At 39.7% G+C, this 13,367-nt stretch overlaps 1 protein-coding gene across 3 annotated transcripts in view; it reads right to left on the minus strand.

The window, feature by feature from the left end:
- Positions 1 to 4,306: 4,306 nt before the first annotated feature.
- Dpy19l4 (dpy-19 like 4) overlaps positions 4,307 to 13,367 on the minus strand; it is an 87,219-nt gene continuing 78,158 nt past the window's right edge. For all 3 annotated transcript variants that reach the window (XM_023701362.1, XM_023701361.1, XM_023701363.1), the window contains 2 exons: positions 10,809 to 10,967; positions 4,307 to 6,760 (listed from right to left, as the gene is read on the minus strand). In XM_023701362.1, the coding sequence (XP_023557130.1) occupies positions 6,596 to 6,760; positions 10,809 to 10,967 (324 nt within the window). In that variant the 3' untranslated portion in view covers positions 4,307 to 6,595. The remainder of the gene's footprint in view (positions 6,761 to 10,808; positions 10,968 to 13,367) is intronic.

Below are 13,367 nucleotides of genomic sequence, written 5' to 3' on the forward strand. Positions count from 1 at the left end.
AACAACTTATCTATACAATTTCAGAATTAGAACAGATGAGAATATGCTAAAAATATTGTTTTTTTTTGCGGAACCGGGAATTGAACTCAGGCCCTTCTGCTTGCCAGGGAAGCACTTATTCCACTGAGCCATCTCCCCGGCTAAAAGTATTATTTCTTTAAATATCTTTAAAAATGACTTCTCAGGAGCTGGGGAGATGGCTCAGTGGAATAAGTACTTCCCTGGCAAGCAGAAGGGCCAGAGTTCAATTCTTTGGTTCTGCAAAAAAAAAAAAAAAAAAAAAAGACTTCTCAGATCACATACACACAAAAGCGAAGAACAGCTATTTTAAGCACTGTCTGCAGACTGGCATCAGACCGGCAGTTGCTCTTTCTAGGTCTGCATCGCGATAAATACTGGAATTGAGAACATGGCGTAGGTGGTTTTACAGCAATCTGACATTGTCCTGACATCCAAGTAGTTGGCCAGTGCTTGCATCTAGGTGAACAGCACAGAAGAGGTGGGTGCTGGGAAACAGGCTCATCGTGCGGCGTTAAGCTTTGAATCAGTTTCAAACTGCAAGACCATGTAGCAATTTGCAGTACATTGGAAAATCAAACTGGTTCTGCCCCAGAGAGTGAGAGAAGCACAGTTGTAGAATTTATGTGAAAGGAATTCTCAGCCACATTTAACAAAGACATAATTCCTTGTACTCAATGTAACAGTGAAATCTGCGAAAGATCCAAATGGGGAAAATAATTCATTTTGTCATTGTAGGACGTATTGGAGGTGGACAGACAGGCTCCTCCTACTCGCTGGGTGGCACATCAGCTGGGGCTGGAGGCAAAGTGGCAGAGGACAGAAAGAGGGCGCCCTGCTACTGCGTCCGTGCTTTCTCCACAAGTCCACCCCGCAGGCTGAGGTGGCAACCAGCTGTGACGCCACATCTGACCAGTCGCAGCACTCCAAATCCTTATTGTCCAGAGGCAGAGGGCTTCCCGGAAGTAGCCCAGTGGTACAGCAGTTGCTTAGGAAAGCCCTGAGTTCAATTTCAGTACCCCTCAAAGAAGCCTTCAATTTGGCTGCCATCTATACTATGGTAGAAAACAGGGTTTGATAGGGAGTCACCAGACCATCAGGGAAACTAGAAACCTGAATGCTGAAATGTCTCAGACACAACAGCAGCGACTAATCCAAAGCTACATCCCACCTGTGAGTATATGTGCAGGGAACCCGGCAGCTGGCTCTACTAGGAACAGAGATAACAGAAGCAGGTCATTTCTGAGTCCTTCTCATATCCTGGTTGTTCAGAAGCTGCTCTTGGGGCAGGGGAAGACAGCTCAGCAGTCTAAGCACGTGCCTGGCAAACCCAAGGACCTAGGTTCGATCCTTGGAACCCCGGGCACACCATGCTGGCCACTGAAACTGGGTGTGGTGGTGCATGCCTATTTTGGCCCGACTTTATTAGGATGCCCTGAAGGGCCAAGACACTAAGAGTAGCTTGTGGTAGACTGAGCCTAGAAGATAAGCACCAGGGTGCAGAAAGAGCTATATGTAGAGGAACTGAGTCCTTAAAGGAAAGAGAATGGGGCATAAGTCCCAACAAGATTCAGCTCCTCCAAGAGAGCAGTTAACTGCCTAGAGGTCTATGCAGTGCCCTTTTGGGGCCTTGCATTAGTGTTCTCCAGAGACAACCAATGGGATACACAGAAAACAGGACAGAAGATTTATTGGGAGGATTGGCTGACATGATTTGGGGGTCTGAGAAGCCCCTCGAAAGGGGCTCTAAGCCCAATAGTTCAAGAACAGGAGAGCAAGTGTGTCTCAGCTGCCAGACAGGCAGACATACTTGTCTAGTTTTGTTCTCCCCAGAAGCGCAATGCCTGAATGGTGCCCTGCTGAAGAGGGCAGCTCTTTCTGCTTTAGTCTACACAGATTCACTGATGACATCCTCTGAGGACTCCCAGAACATGCTTTGCCGGGTGTCTAGGTATTCCTTCTTCTATCCAGTTGACACCTAAAAGTAACCATCACAAGGGGCACTCCTGTGCCAGCGGGGGAGAAAGTGCTGCTAAAGTGACTGTAATTATGAAAGGCCACACAATGGCAGGGTTCTGATTATTGAACGAAGCCATCTGTGAGTAAGTATGCTGCCCAGCCCAGGACAGGGATATACACGCGACAGCATGAAGCGGGGAGTGGGGGCACAGCTGCACTGCGGTACGGAAAGGACACCAGAATGCACTTCAAATCCCGAAAGGCTCCTTAAGGGGCCTTAAATATAATAATTATAATCAGCCTTCAGACTGACTGCAAAGCAGGCAGTTACACAGTTTTGTCACACGCTACACCACTGAATGGTCCGTCCGTTTTCAATGGATGAGCTGCAGGCTATGGGAATTATACTCGAAAGAAGTTATTTTAAAGGTCTATATATGAATAAAGGACAATTTAAAGTTCTGAAAATTTTTATTATAAAACAAGGAGGCAATTAAGCAGGAAATAATTTCATTCTTGATAAAAGTATATTGCATGTTACAAAATCTAAAATAAACTAGTTTACAATCCAACTGCTTTAAAGGATTTATGTTCATTGAAATTAGTCTTATATTGTGCTCTCTTCGGCAGCACATATATTAAAATTGAAATTAGTCTTATACTTGTGCAAAGATGTGATTTCATTACAGAAGGGGCATGCTTAACCGAAATACACACTTTATAGATGCTACTCAAGAGGACAATGTGCGTAACAGTAGTTGTGCTCACCTCTGTTGGTCTGGGGACACAGCGCAGAGCTAAAAGTGCCTGCCTGGCAAGCACAAGGTCCTGAGTTTGATCCCCAGCACAAAGAAAACAAAAACAAAAACAGATGCACTTTGTTAAACAGCTGTAAAAGCTATTGTCTGAAAATATGAAGGGTAGTGCAGAAGACATTTCAAACTATACATCCGGAATGCACGTTTTGGTTTTTTTGGGTTTTTCGGTACTGGGCACTGAACTCAGGCCCTTGCGCTTACCAGGCAAGCACTTATTCTACTGAGTTATCTCCTGGCCCCTGAAATGCATGTTTCTTTGTGACACCATTATTCTGCTAAGTAAATACAGTGGTCATAAGTTAAATCTATCTCTCACAGAACTGTATATGCAATTATATATGCTAAGAGTACGATGTTCCACATTCTGAGACTGTTTAAAAAAATGATTAAAAGACAAACTTATACTAAATTTCAACAAATTTGGTTACAGGTCTTTTTTATTACAGAAAACATATACATATGCTTAGAAACCTTAGTAGACAAAAAAGTTGCCATATATATTCCTTGCCAATTTTCATGTCTCATTTTTTAGTGTTAATTCTACAAATATAAAAACTTAGTAAATGGTTTGATTTTATAACCTTCAGAGCCATAATTTTAATACATATTGACTATGTATTTTAAAAACTGGACAAATGAAGAGAATATGAGATGTTAATCAGAAAGTAGTTACTTGCTTTATAAAAGACTCTTAAATATAATTATAATCAGTAACACATTCTTAAATATTCATGCATTAAAAATAAATTTAGCCAAAAAAAGCCACTTACATACACTTAAAAACATCAATCAATTGAAAATAAGGAGTATTTTTAGCCACAAAAAGCATGTGAATCTTTTAATAGTTCAAAAATAGAAGGAGCCTAAAGCAACTGATTTCTTAGAAAAAAATAAGATACATTCAAGAAATTAATAACCTATTTTTAAGCATTTTTTTTCAGGGGCAAGTTGTGGCACTGCTGAACTTCTATTTTTACTACTCTCTCAATCAAAGCAGACTGTATGGAAGAGTGTCAAGATTCAAAGAGGCAATTTTAATTAGTGTCTGAAAAAAAAAGGTTGGCTTCATATCCAAAAAGTAATAAAGAGTTAGTGCTCGAGTAGAATATATACTCCTTCAGCTGCAGAACTACCAGTTGAACAAAAAGTACCAGAGTTAGAGAAATATAAATCAGCACAGTCAGTCTGTATATGTTATCAAATAAGTTTTATTTTTACACTGTTTCACATTTGAAAAGTTAAATACACTAGAAAGCTAGACATAGTTAACAAGGATTTGCTCATCAACAAGCTCAGGTTAATAGTGACAACAGCTGAGGGATGATGTTTTAAAAAAACTACCTTGGGATGCTGGCTGGGGATTGGATCCAGGGCCTCCTGCATGCTCGGCCAGACTCCTCACCGAGCTGTGCCCTCAGCCCCACTTTTTTTTTTTTTTGGTCTTTTTGAGACAGGGTCACGCTCTGCAGTTCAGGCTGGCCTTGAGCTTACTTTGTAGGCCAGGATGGTCTCAAACTCGCTATAATCCTCCTGCCTCTGCCTCCTGAGTGCTGGGATTACTGGTGTTTCCACCACACCCAGCTCTTCACTCTTTATTAAGTTACTAATGTTCTCTTAGAGAAGAAAATGGGAGAATGGGAAAATAAAAAGTAAACTTGGAATAAAGAAGCTAAGGCACTTACTTGAATGGCTTGCAATATCAAGGAGAAAGTATGTTTTGTTGAGAAATTCCTTCTACCCAAAGCTAATAAATATTGCTCCTTCAATAGATGCTTAGTATCAAACATAACTGTAAATTGCCAACTGTAATTCCTTGTAGATCATTTGTTACGGTAAGGAAATAAATGCTCCCAAGTCGATTTTCCAGTACAGTACTATTGTTTTAGCTATAGTTAAAGCAGAAGCAAATAATCTTGTCTCTCAATCAAATATTATTTCCTTTATAACACTTGCTTTGCTCTTTCAATTGATACAGAACAAAAATTCATTACAGTACTTAAAAAATTCAATCAAGAATTTCTCTAAATCTATTTTATTTAAAGAGTTGACAGAAGCAAAATCAATATACTAATATGACAGACAAAACATAACCAAAACTAATTTAGCACATGTAATCATAAGCCAATAAAAATTTAATTAAATATTTCACACAACAGAGAAAGTAGGTTATTCTATTTCCCCTCAAAATATGCAAGCTGACTTTTAAATTACAATTTTTACATGCTCTACTCCCAAGTACTATGTGTGACAAGTCACCCTGTACTTAGGTAGCTATGGTAGCCTTTTCCTAAAGCTTGATGCTAAACACAAGTGAGTCACCACTAAGATGCACACGGACACCTGAAGTACGCTGCCTACCACTATCTGAATACAATGAATACAGTTATATAAGAATGAAATGAAAGCCAACAAACAAATACATCACATATGCACCATCAAACAGTTTTTAAGCTTGAAAAGAGCAAAGCATCCTAGGGTTGCCCTAAGAATAAATGTACTTTATATATCAGAAAATAAAAACATTGGAAAGATATTCCTTCCTAATGGAGTAATTTTGAGTTCCAAAAATGCTATTCTTACAGTACTCTAACAAGTAAAGGTTGAAAAACCTGTTCACTGAACAGGTATATAAGGCAAAACTAATGTATGTCATCTTACTAAAATGATACATCTAATGCTATCTCTATCCTGAATCTCTTTCAAAGGCCAAATTAGTTGTTTCAGAAATTTTTTCATAAATGAACATAAATAATTAAAGAAGCACAGCATTTATGACATGAAACTGTGTCCTAAAAGGTTTGTTTTGTCTTGTTTTTGGTACTGGGAATTGAACTCAGGACCTTGCATTTACCACACAGGCACCGTGCAACTGAGCCACACCACCAGCCCCTGAAGTTTTCTTATATCTTTCTGGATGTTCAAAATTCTATCACAGATTCATAAATAATATCATTTGTATTTTAGAATACATGTATCTACATGCAGAGGTATGTTTAACACCATCTACATATACCTTAGAAACTGGTGTACATCACAGTGTACATATACTTATTTTGACTAAGTTTTAATTTTTTACTTAATACTTCCATCAACAATAGTCTTTAAAATGTCCACTGAAAATATTTTTATATATAAGTAACAAGTTATTTTATTATCATTAAATGATTATCAAATAGATGGGTATACGTAAAAAAGATAATCATTATTAGACAGACATAAAATAACGAAATTCAATAACCTGTACCATGTTTCACTACGAAAGGGCTCACTTTTCATAAGCAGCAGATGAAAGCAGTAGCATGAAAGCTGAGGATACACCTTTAAGTATATCCTTAAATACTCTCTATAATTTTAATTTAAATGTCAGATTTTCAACATTTTTTTTATCGTAAAATTTCAGTTCATTAAACTTCTTCAGCAACCTACTTGAAGAATAGTCTATTATATAACTGTATCACTATGTATTTATTAAAATTATGTTTGAGAACTATACTGACCCTGAATACATTCAAACTCAAGATCGGTATTATAGAAGATTTATGGGGGAACACTGAAATAAGTGAAACCTTAAGGAAGAAACCTGTCTAGAATATTGCAGTGACAGATTTGACATTTTATTCAAGGACAGTCATGGTTCCTTTTCTGTTTCTCACAAAACACTGAGCCCAGGCAACTGAGGGGGCAGAAGGAGCAGCAGCATTGCGAGTGGCCACAGCTTGGTCTGCATCAGACACCAGACAGATAAAACCACATTTTACTTCAGGTACAGTAAGTCTTTGAAATGAAGGTTCTGTTATTTTTCAAGATTGGAAGGATATCACAGTGTTAATTTTATATACAAAGTAGGATCTGTTCCAGTATACTCTAGTGAAATAATTCACATATGGAGAATAATTAATTTTGACCTCATGACAAAATCTTCCATATTTTGAGTAGGTTAATTTGTCATCTTCTTCAAAAACCACCTATCAAAAGATAAGTATATTAAAAAGCTTATTAATCCATGTGTGATTGTATTTATACTGCTAAACACAAACTATAAAACATTTCATATGAACCACTTCAAAAGTGATTCATGATACCCACTAACCTCAAGAACTTTAAGCAGTGAAAAACAGTATAAAGTGTATTCAACCTTTAAAAGATTTAATCCTAAACTGTGATAAGCACTATTTTCATAATCCATTTATGTTTACTCTGAAGAACTATGTAAAAGCCTATCAACACTGAGAAATTGGACACATTATATTCTTACCAAATAGTGAAGCTCTTCTTGTGCAGAATCACTCCTAATTATCTAGTATGCAGACTCACCTAATGCATCCCTACCTAATATTCACTACAACAGCTTAGATTGCTTGAAGGGATTCTTTTTTAAATAATAAACGCTGGGGGCTGGTGAGATGGCTCAGCGGTCTAAAGCACCTACTTAGAACAAACTTAAGCCAATCAAAGTACAGGGACCTCGGTTCAATCCCCCAGCACCACATGCCAGCCAGCCCCGCCCCCTGGTGGGCTGAGCAGGCCACACACAAAAAATAAATTAAAAAAAAAAAAGAATCTTTAAAAAAAGAAAAAAAAAAAAAAAAAAAAAAAAAAAAAAATTAAAAAAAAAAAAAAAAAAAAAAAAAGAAAATAAACGCTGGGCCAGCCAGATAGCTCAAAGGACTAAAGCGCCTGCAGGGGGGGGGGAGGGGTGTATGGGTGGTGTTCGATCCCAGTGTACCATGCGGGCCCTGCCACCAGGGTGCACTGAGACAATGATTGAGACTGGGTGTGGTATCGCATGCCTGTAATCCCAAGGTTTGGGAGGCTGAAAACAGGAGAATCACTACAAGTCCAATCCATGTAGTAAGACCCTGTAGACCCTGCTACCAAATACATAATAACTAAATAAATGCTAAGTATTATTCTAATGCATACGAAAGATATCAGAAAGCCAACTCTTTTTTTGGCGGAACCAGGGATTAAACTCAGGCCCTTGTGCTTGTCAGAGAAGCGCTTATTCCACTAAGCCATCTCCCTGGCCCCAAGAAAGCCAACTTTTAAGAGTAAAAGGATGGGCTGGCAAGATAGCTCAGTGGTCTAAAGCACCTACTTAGTCAAGCTTAGGCCAGCACAGGGACCACAGTTCAATCCCTGGCACTATATGCTGAGCCAGCCCTGCTCTCAGGGCGGGCTGAGCCAGCCTCAAGAAAAAAAAAAAAAAGAGTAAAAGGATGGATTATTATTTTAAATCTATGCCTGGAATTACATGAAAGAAGTGGTAAAACAATAAATAAAAGCCAGGTGCTGGGACTACAGGGGTACCTGAGGAAGCTGAGGTAGGAGGATCGTTGCAAGGTTTTTTTTTTTCAGAACCGGGGATTGAACTCAGGCCCTTGTGCTTGCCAGGCAAGTGTTTATTCTACTGAGCCATCTCCCCAGCCCTCATTGTAAGTTTTGAGACCAGCCTGGAATACAAGATGAGTTCAAGGCCAGTCCAAACTGCAGTAAAACCCTGTCTCTGAAAGACAAAAAAAGAAAGAGAAAGAGAGGAAGAACAAGAGCAAGAGAGAGAGCGAGAGCGAGAGAGAGACAGAGAAGAGAAAGGGCTTGATCTTCAAAACAGAGCAGAAAGGTGGGTAGTCAAGAGCAGAACAGAAAGGCTCTGGGCAGCAGATAGCTACACAGCAGTAATTACTAACAATGTCTAACTGCATTCCATTCTGCCACTAATAAATCAAAGATCACAGTCATCAAGTACCAACAGAAAGCAGGTGGAGTACACAGCCTGTAATGCCATCCCACAGGAGGCTGAAGCAGGAAGATTGCTGTGAGTTTGAGGCCAGTCTAGGCTACACAGTAAGTTCAGGGCTGGCCTGAACTACACAGTGAAACTGTCTCAAAAAAAAAAAAAAAAAAAAAGGTGGGTCAGGGAGATAGCTCAGTGGAATAAGCACTTCCCTGGCAAGCGTAGGGGCCTGAGTTCAATTCCCTGGTTCTGAAAAAAAAGTACCAACAGGGAGAATTCAAAATATATGGGGCTGGTGAGATGGCTCGGTGGTCTAAAGCACCTGCTTAGAACAAGCTTAGCAAAGCACAGGGACCTCGGTTCAATCCCCCAGCACCACATGCCAGCCAGCCCCGCCCCCTGGTGGGCTGAGCGGGCCACACACACACACATAAATAAAATTTTAAAAAAACCAAAAAACAAAATATATGCAGCACAAAACAAGTAAGTTTATGTCACAAGCTTAAGGAGACATGAAGAAAAAAAAAAGATGGCAATTTCTAAAACTAATTTCCAAATTGGTCTTAGATGACAAAATACAGAACTACAACTATCTAGGAAGGGCCAAAAAAATCTTGGCTGAAACCTAAACAGAATATACATTACCACTTAGAATGATGTACTGTCTTTCTTTTTATTGGTACCAAGAATTGAACACAGGACCTTGTGTTTGCCAGGCAGGCGCTGAGCCACAGAGCTATATCCCCAGCCCCTAATCCCTTCCTAATACTTCTTCCCCATTTTCTCATGAGTAAAGGTATCCATTTCAGGAAACATCAATTAAAGACACACTTCTCCTGTTAGTCTTCTTGTTACCACATATACCGATATAAATCCACTGCTAGTTAAGAAGGAGGGTGAATCGGATATAGAAATTAAGATCCAACTAAACCCTACTATTAAAGTAGCTCTGAATACACTGATTTTTGTAGTTAACAAAAGCTCATTGCACACACTGAGCTTTTAGTAAATATTTCTTTTAGATGTTAGTCAAATTAAACTCAACCACTCAGCATAAGAATATGACAATTCAACTACTTTTTAGATTTGAGTTTTAGTAAACTCATTCAAATCGAATTATGGTATCTTTTGTTTATAAATGTTGAACTTATATAAGTACAGGAAACAAATGAAGAATTTGGGAATTAGCAAATAAACTTCTTGTGCAACAATGCCACAACAGGGCCGGGGAGATAGCTCAGTAGAATAAGCACTTGCCTGGCAAGTGCAAGGGCCCGAGTTCAATCCCTGTTCCACCAAAAAAAAAAAAAAAAAAAAAAAAAGCCACAGTATCTTCATTTTGTTGTTTTGTTTTCTTGAGACAGGGTCTTGCTTTGTAATTCAGGCTGATCTTGCCTTAAACTCACTACATACCTTAGGCTGCCCTCAAACTCAGCCTACTCATGCTGGGATTATAGGCATGTGCCACCTGCTTTTGTTTGTTGAGACAGGGTCTCTATGTAGTTCACGCTGGCTTTGAACTCACTATGTAGCTCAGGCTGGTCTCAAACTCACAGTGATCTTCCTGCCTCAGCCTTCCAAGTGGTGGGATTACAGGTTTGCACCACAATGCCAGCACCACACCTGGTTCAGCAAAGCCTTTCTTTTCAAGACAGGGTCTCACTGTATAGTTCAGGTTGCCCCTAAAGTCACTATGGAGACCATGCTGGCCTCACACTTGTGGCAATCCTGCCACAACCTCCCAAGTGCTGGGATTACAGGTGTGCACCATCATACCCAACAAGGCCTTTTTTAAAAAAAAATCTTTTATTTGTTTATTTGGTACTGGATCTCGCTACTCAGCTCGGACTTGGACTCAGACTCATACTGATCCTCTTGTCTCAGCCTCTCCAGCACTGCGTTTACAGGCATGCACCACCACGCCCAGGTTAGGTGGCCAGGATGGCGCACCTGGGGTTCCAGGGCCAACACAGCATGCGGTACTGGGAATCGAACCCAGGTCTTTACACTTGCCAGGCAGGAACTTAGACCACTGAGCCATCTTCCTAGCCCAACAATGCTTTTTTTTTTTTTGCGGAACCGGGGATTGAACTCAGGCCCTTGCGCTTGCCAGGGAAGCACTTATTCCACTGAGCCATCTCCCCGGCCCTCAACAAGGCTTCTTGTATACTGACAAAATTACTATTTTTATATGCTACTCCATTATTATGTAACTCAATTATGTTCTCATAAGTTTCAAATGTAAAAACTAAAGATCAGTTTCATTAATGATTACTTACGTGACCATTTGCAATGTCTAATAAGTCTTTAACCCTACAGCCTCTCACGGTCGCCACCTCATTGCAGATAGCATCTTCTACTATTAGGTAGTTAGCCTTGTAGGATGTCAGAATTTTATAAATATCCTCAGCAGATCGCTTTGAATAGATTTGATAAATCTGAAATAAATAAATAAAAACTAATGTGAAAAAACATTGAAAGCTTATGTCAATCACATCTATCAACTAACCACTTAACATTCTTAGTATTGAGCACTATATGTGGAAAATAAGGCTATTTATTAAAACTTGATTTCTGCCAAGAAGCTTATATTCATGTTGCATAATGATCACATTTAATATAAATAAATTAGCAAAAATTAATATGGAACAGCTGGGCAAGGTAGCTCAGGCCTGCAATCTTAATCTTGTGCTCAGGTGGCTAAGGGAATACGACTGAGCTTATCTCAAAAAACAGAAAGAGAAACAGAGACAGAGAGACAGACAGACAGACAGAGAGAGAGAGAGGAAGGAGGGAGGAAAAAGAGAGGGAGAAAGGGAAAGAAAAAGACAAAAATAGAATATAGTATACAATCTGACAACAACTACATAAAAATGTATAATGTTCCTTAGATCTGAAGTGAACAGAGTAAATGTTAGAAGTTGTCCAGAGGCACTAACATGCACAGGTGGAGTTTTACTGTTTAAACATTTGCTATGGAAATAAGCCAGATGTAGAAAAACAAGTACTACATGTTCTCCTACACGAAAGCTAAAAAAAAAAAAAAAAAGTTGACCTAAAAATAGAATAAAGGAGAGGGAGAGAGGGTGGGAAAGGGTTGATGAGTGAACTCTATGACATGTATGGAAATATACATGGAATTCTACAGGCATGTGCCACTGGACAGGTTAATACATTTAAAAGCTTTACTACTGTCATCTTTTATCTTTATGTAGTGAATAAAAACTGTATTATAGAAGAGTTTAAAAATAAAGACATGTCTGTTCAGGAATACATTTTCCAGGTTTATTTACATGAGAACATTTAATCCTAAGGTTAGTCTCAGTATATTCCATATAAATTTAAGAACTTGGGGCCAGGGAGATGGCTCAGTGGAATAAGAGCTTCCCTGGCAAGCGCAAGGGCCTGAGTTCAATCCCCGTTTCCGCCAAAAAAAGAAAAAAGAAAAAAAGAAATTTAAGAACTTGAGAGAAAATTTCTGAGGAGAAATAAGGACTGAAATATATAAAAAAGCAAATATATATGAGATGAGCTCAAAACATACAGTGAATGTTTAAATTTATTAAAAAGGACATTGCCATTAATTTCTGTTTATTTATTTCCCCTCAATTTATTTATTTTTAACTGGGAAAAAAAGGATATATTTAGAATTAGCCAGCTGGACTCAGTTTAGATGATCCCAGTTTTGTTGGCAACATCCAATGCATCATAATCAGGAGCCAGTCTAACATATGTCTTCTTCTCTCCAACAGGCCTGACTGACCTTGGCAACACTGATGTCATAAAGCTTCTTTACAGCTTATCTGATTTGCTGCTTATTGGCGCTGACATCCACAATGAATATGAGTGTGTTGTTGTTCTTGATCTTTTTTTTTTTTGTATTTTAGGGAAGGGTCTACAGCATGTTCAGGGTCTCACTACTAGATCAGACTCGTATGATCTGCCTGTACAGCCTCCCAAGAACTGGGATTACAGGCGCGCGCCACCATGCCCAGTCTCAATTGCCCTCTCAGGGCGCCCTGGGAGCGGGGCTGACACCAGTCCCTGTGCCTCCTTACAGAGGCTTTATTTAATTAATTAATTTATTTATTTATTTATTTTTGGTGGAACCAGGAATTGAACTCAGGCCAGGGGGAGCTTGATGATGGCATAGTGGTCAAGCCTGTTTCTCCTGGGGCATACTCTTCCGAGCGTATTTGGGCTGCCTCCAGAGCCGCAGCATCTTGGGATGGGGGATGGTGGGTGATGTCCATGTCTTTTTTTTGTGGCTGTGGATGCCTTTCAACACTGCCTTTTTGGCCTTCAAAGCTTTTGCTTTGGCTTCAGCTTTGGGAGGGGCAAGGGCGTCCTTCGCCTTTGGCACCATCTTGGCAAAAAGTGCCCCCCTCAATTTAAACACACTTATCCCATCCTTGCCACTTTCTGAAGCAGTTCTAGAAGTCTTCGAGTCCTTAGATGTGCTGTCATGGCGATCCTGATGTCCGGAATCAATTCAAAACAGTTATCTTTCATGGTTGCCTTGACTTTGGGGAAGAGCCTGAAGGCCCACAGTGTCAGATCTGGCGAGTAAGGTGGGTGAGGGGAGGCACTGTCATGTTTTTACGAGCTTGCCTCGCCACTGGGTATCAGCAGGTAGCGGCTATTACTGTACTTCTGATCATGTCTCGTAAAGATGGAAAGGAGGCTTCCAGAACTGCTTCAGAAAGAGCAGGAAGGATGGGGCATGGGTGTGACCCGATGGAGTGTTATGACCAGGAAGACCAGTGGCACAGTGCTGCTTACTGTAACAAGTTTTTAAAATTTAAACACATCAGGGGCAGGGGAGATAGCACAGTAGA

Source organism: Octodon degus, unplaced genomic scaffold (assembly GCF_000260255.1).
Source record: "Octodon degus isolate 3935 unplaced genomic scaffold, OctDeg1.0 scaffold00134, whole genome shotgun sequence".
Lineage (NCBI taxonomy): Eukaryota > Metazoa > Chordata > Mammalia > Rodentia > Octodontidae > Octodon > Octodon degus.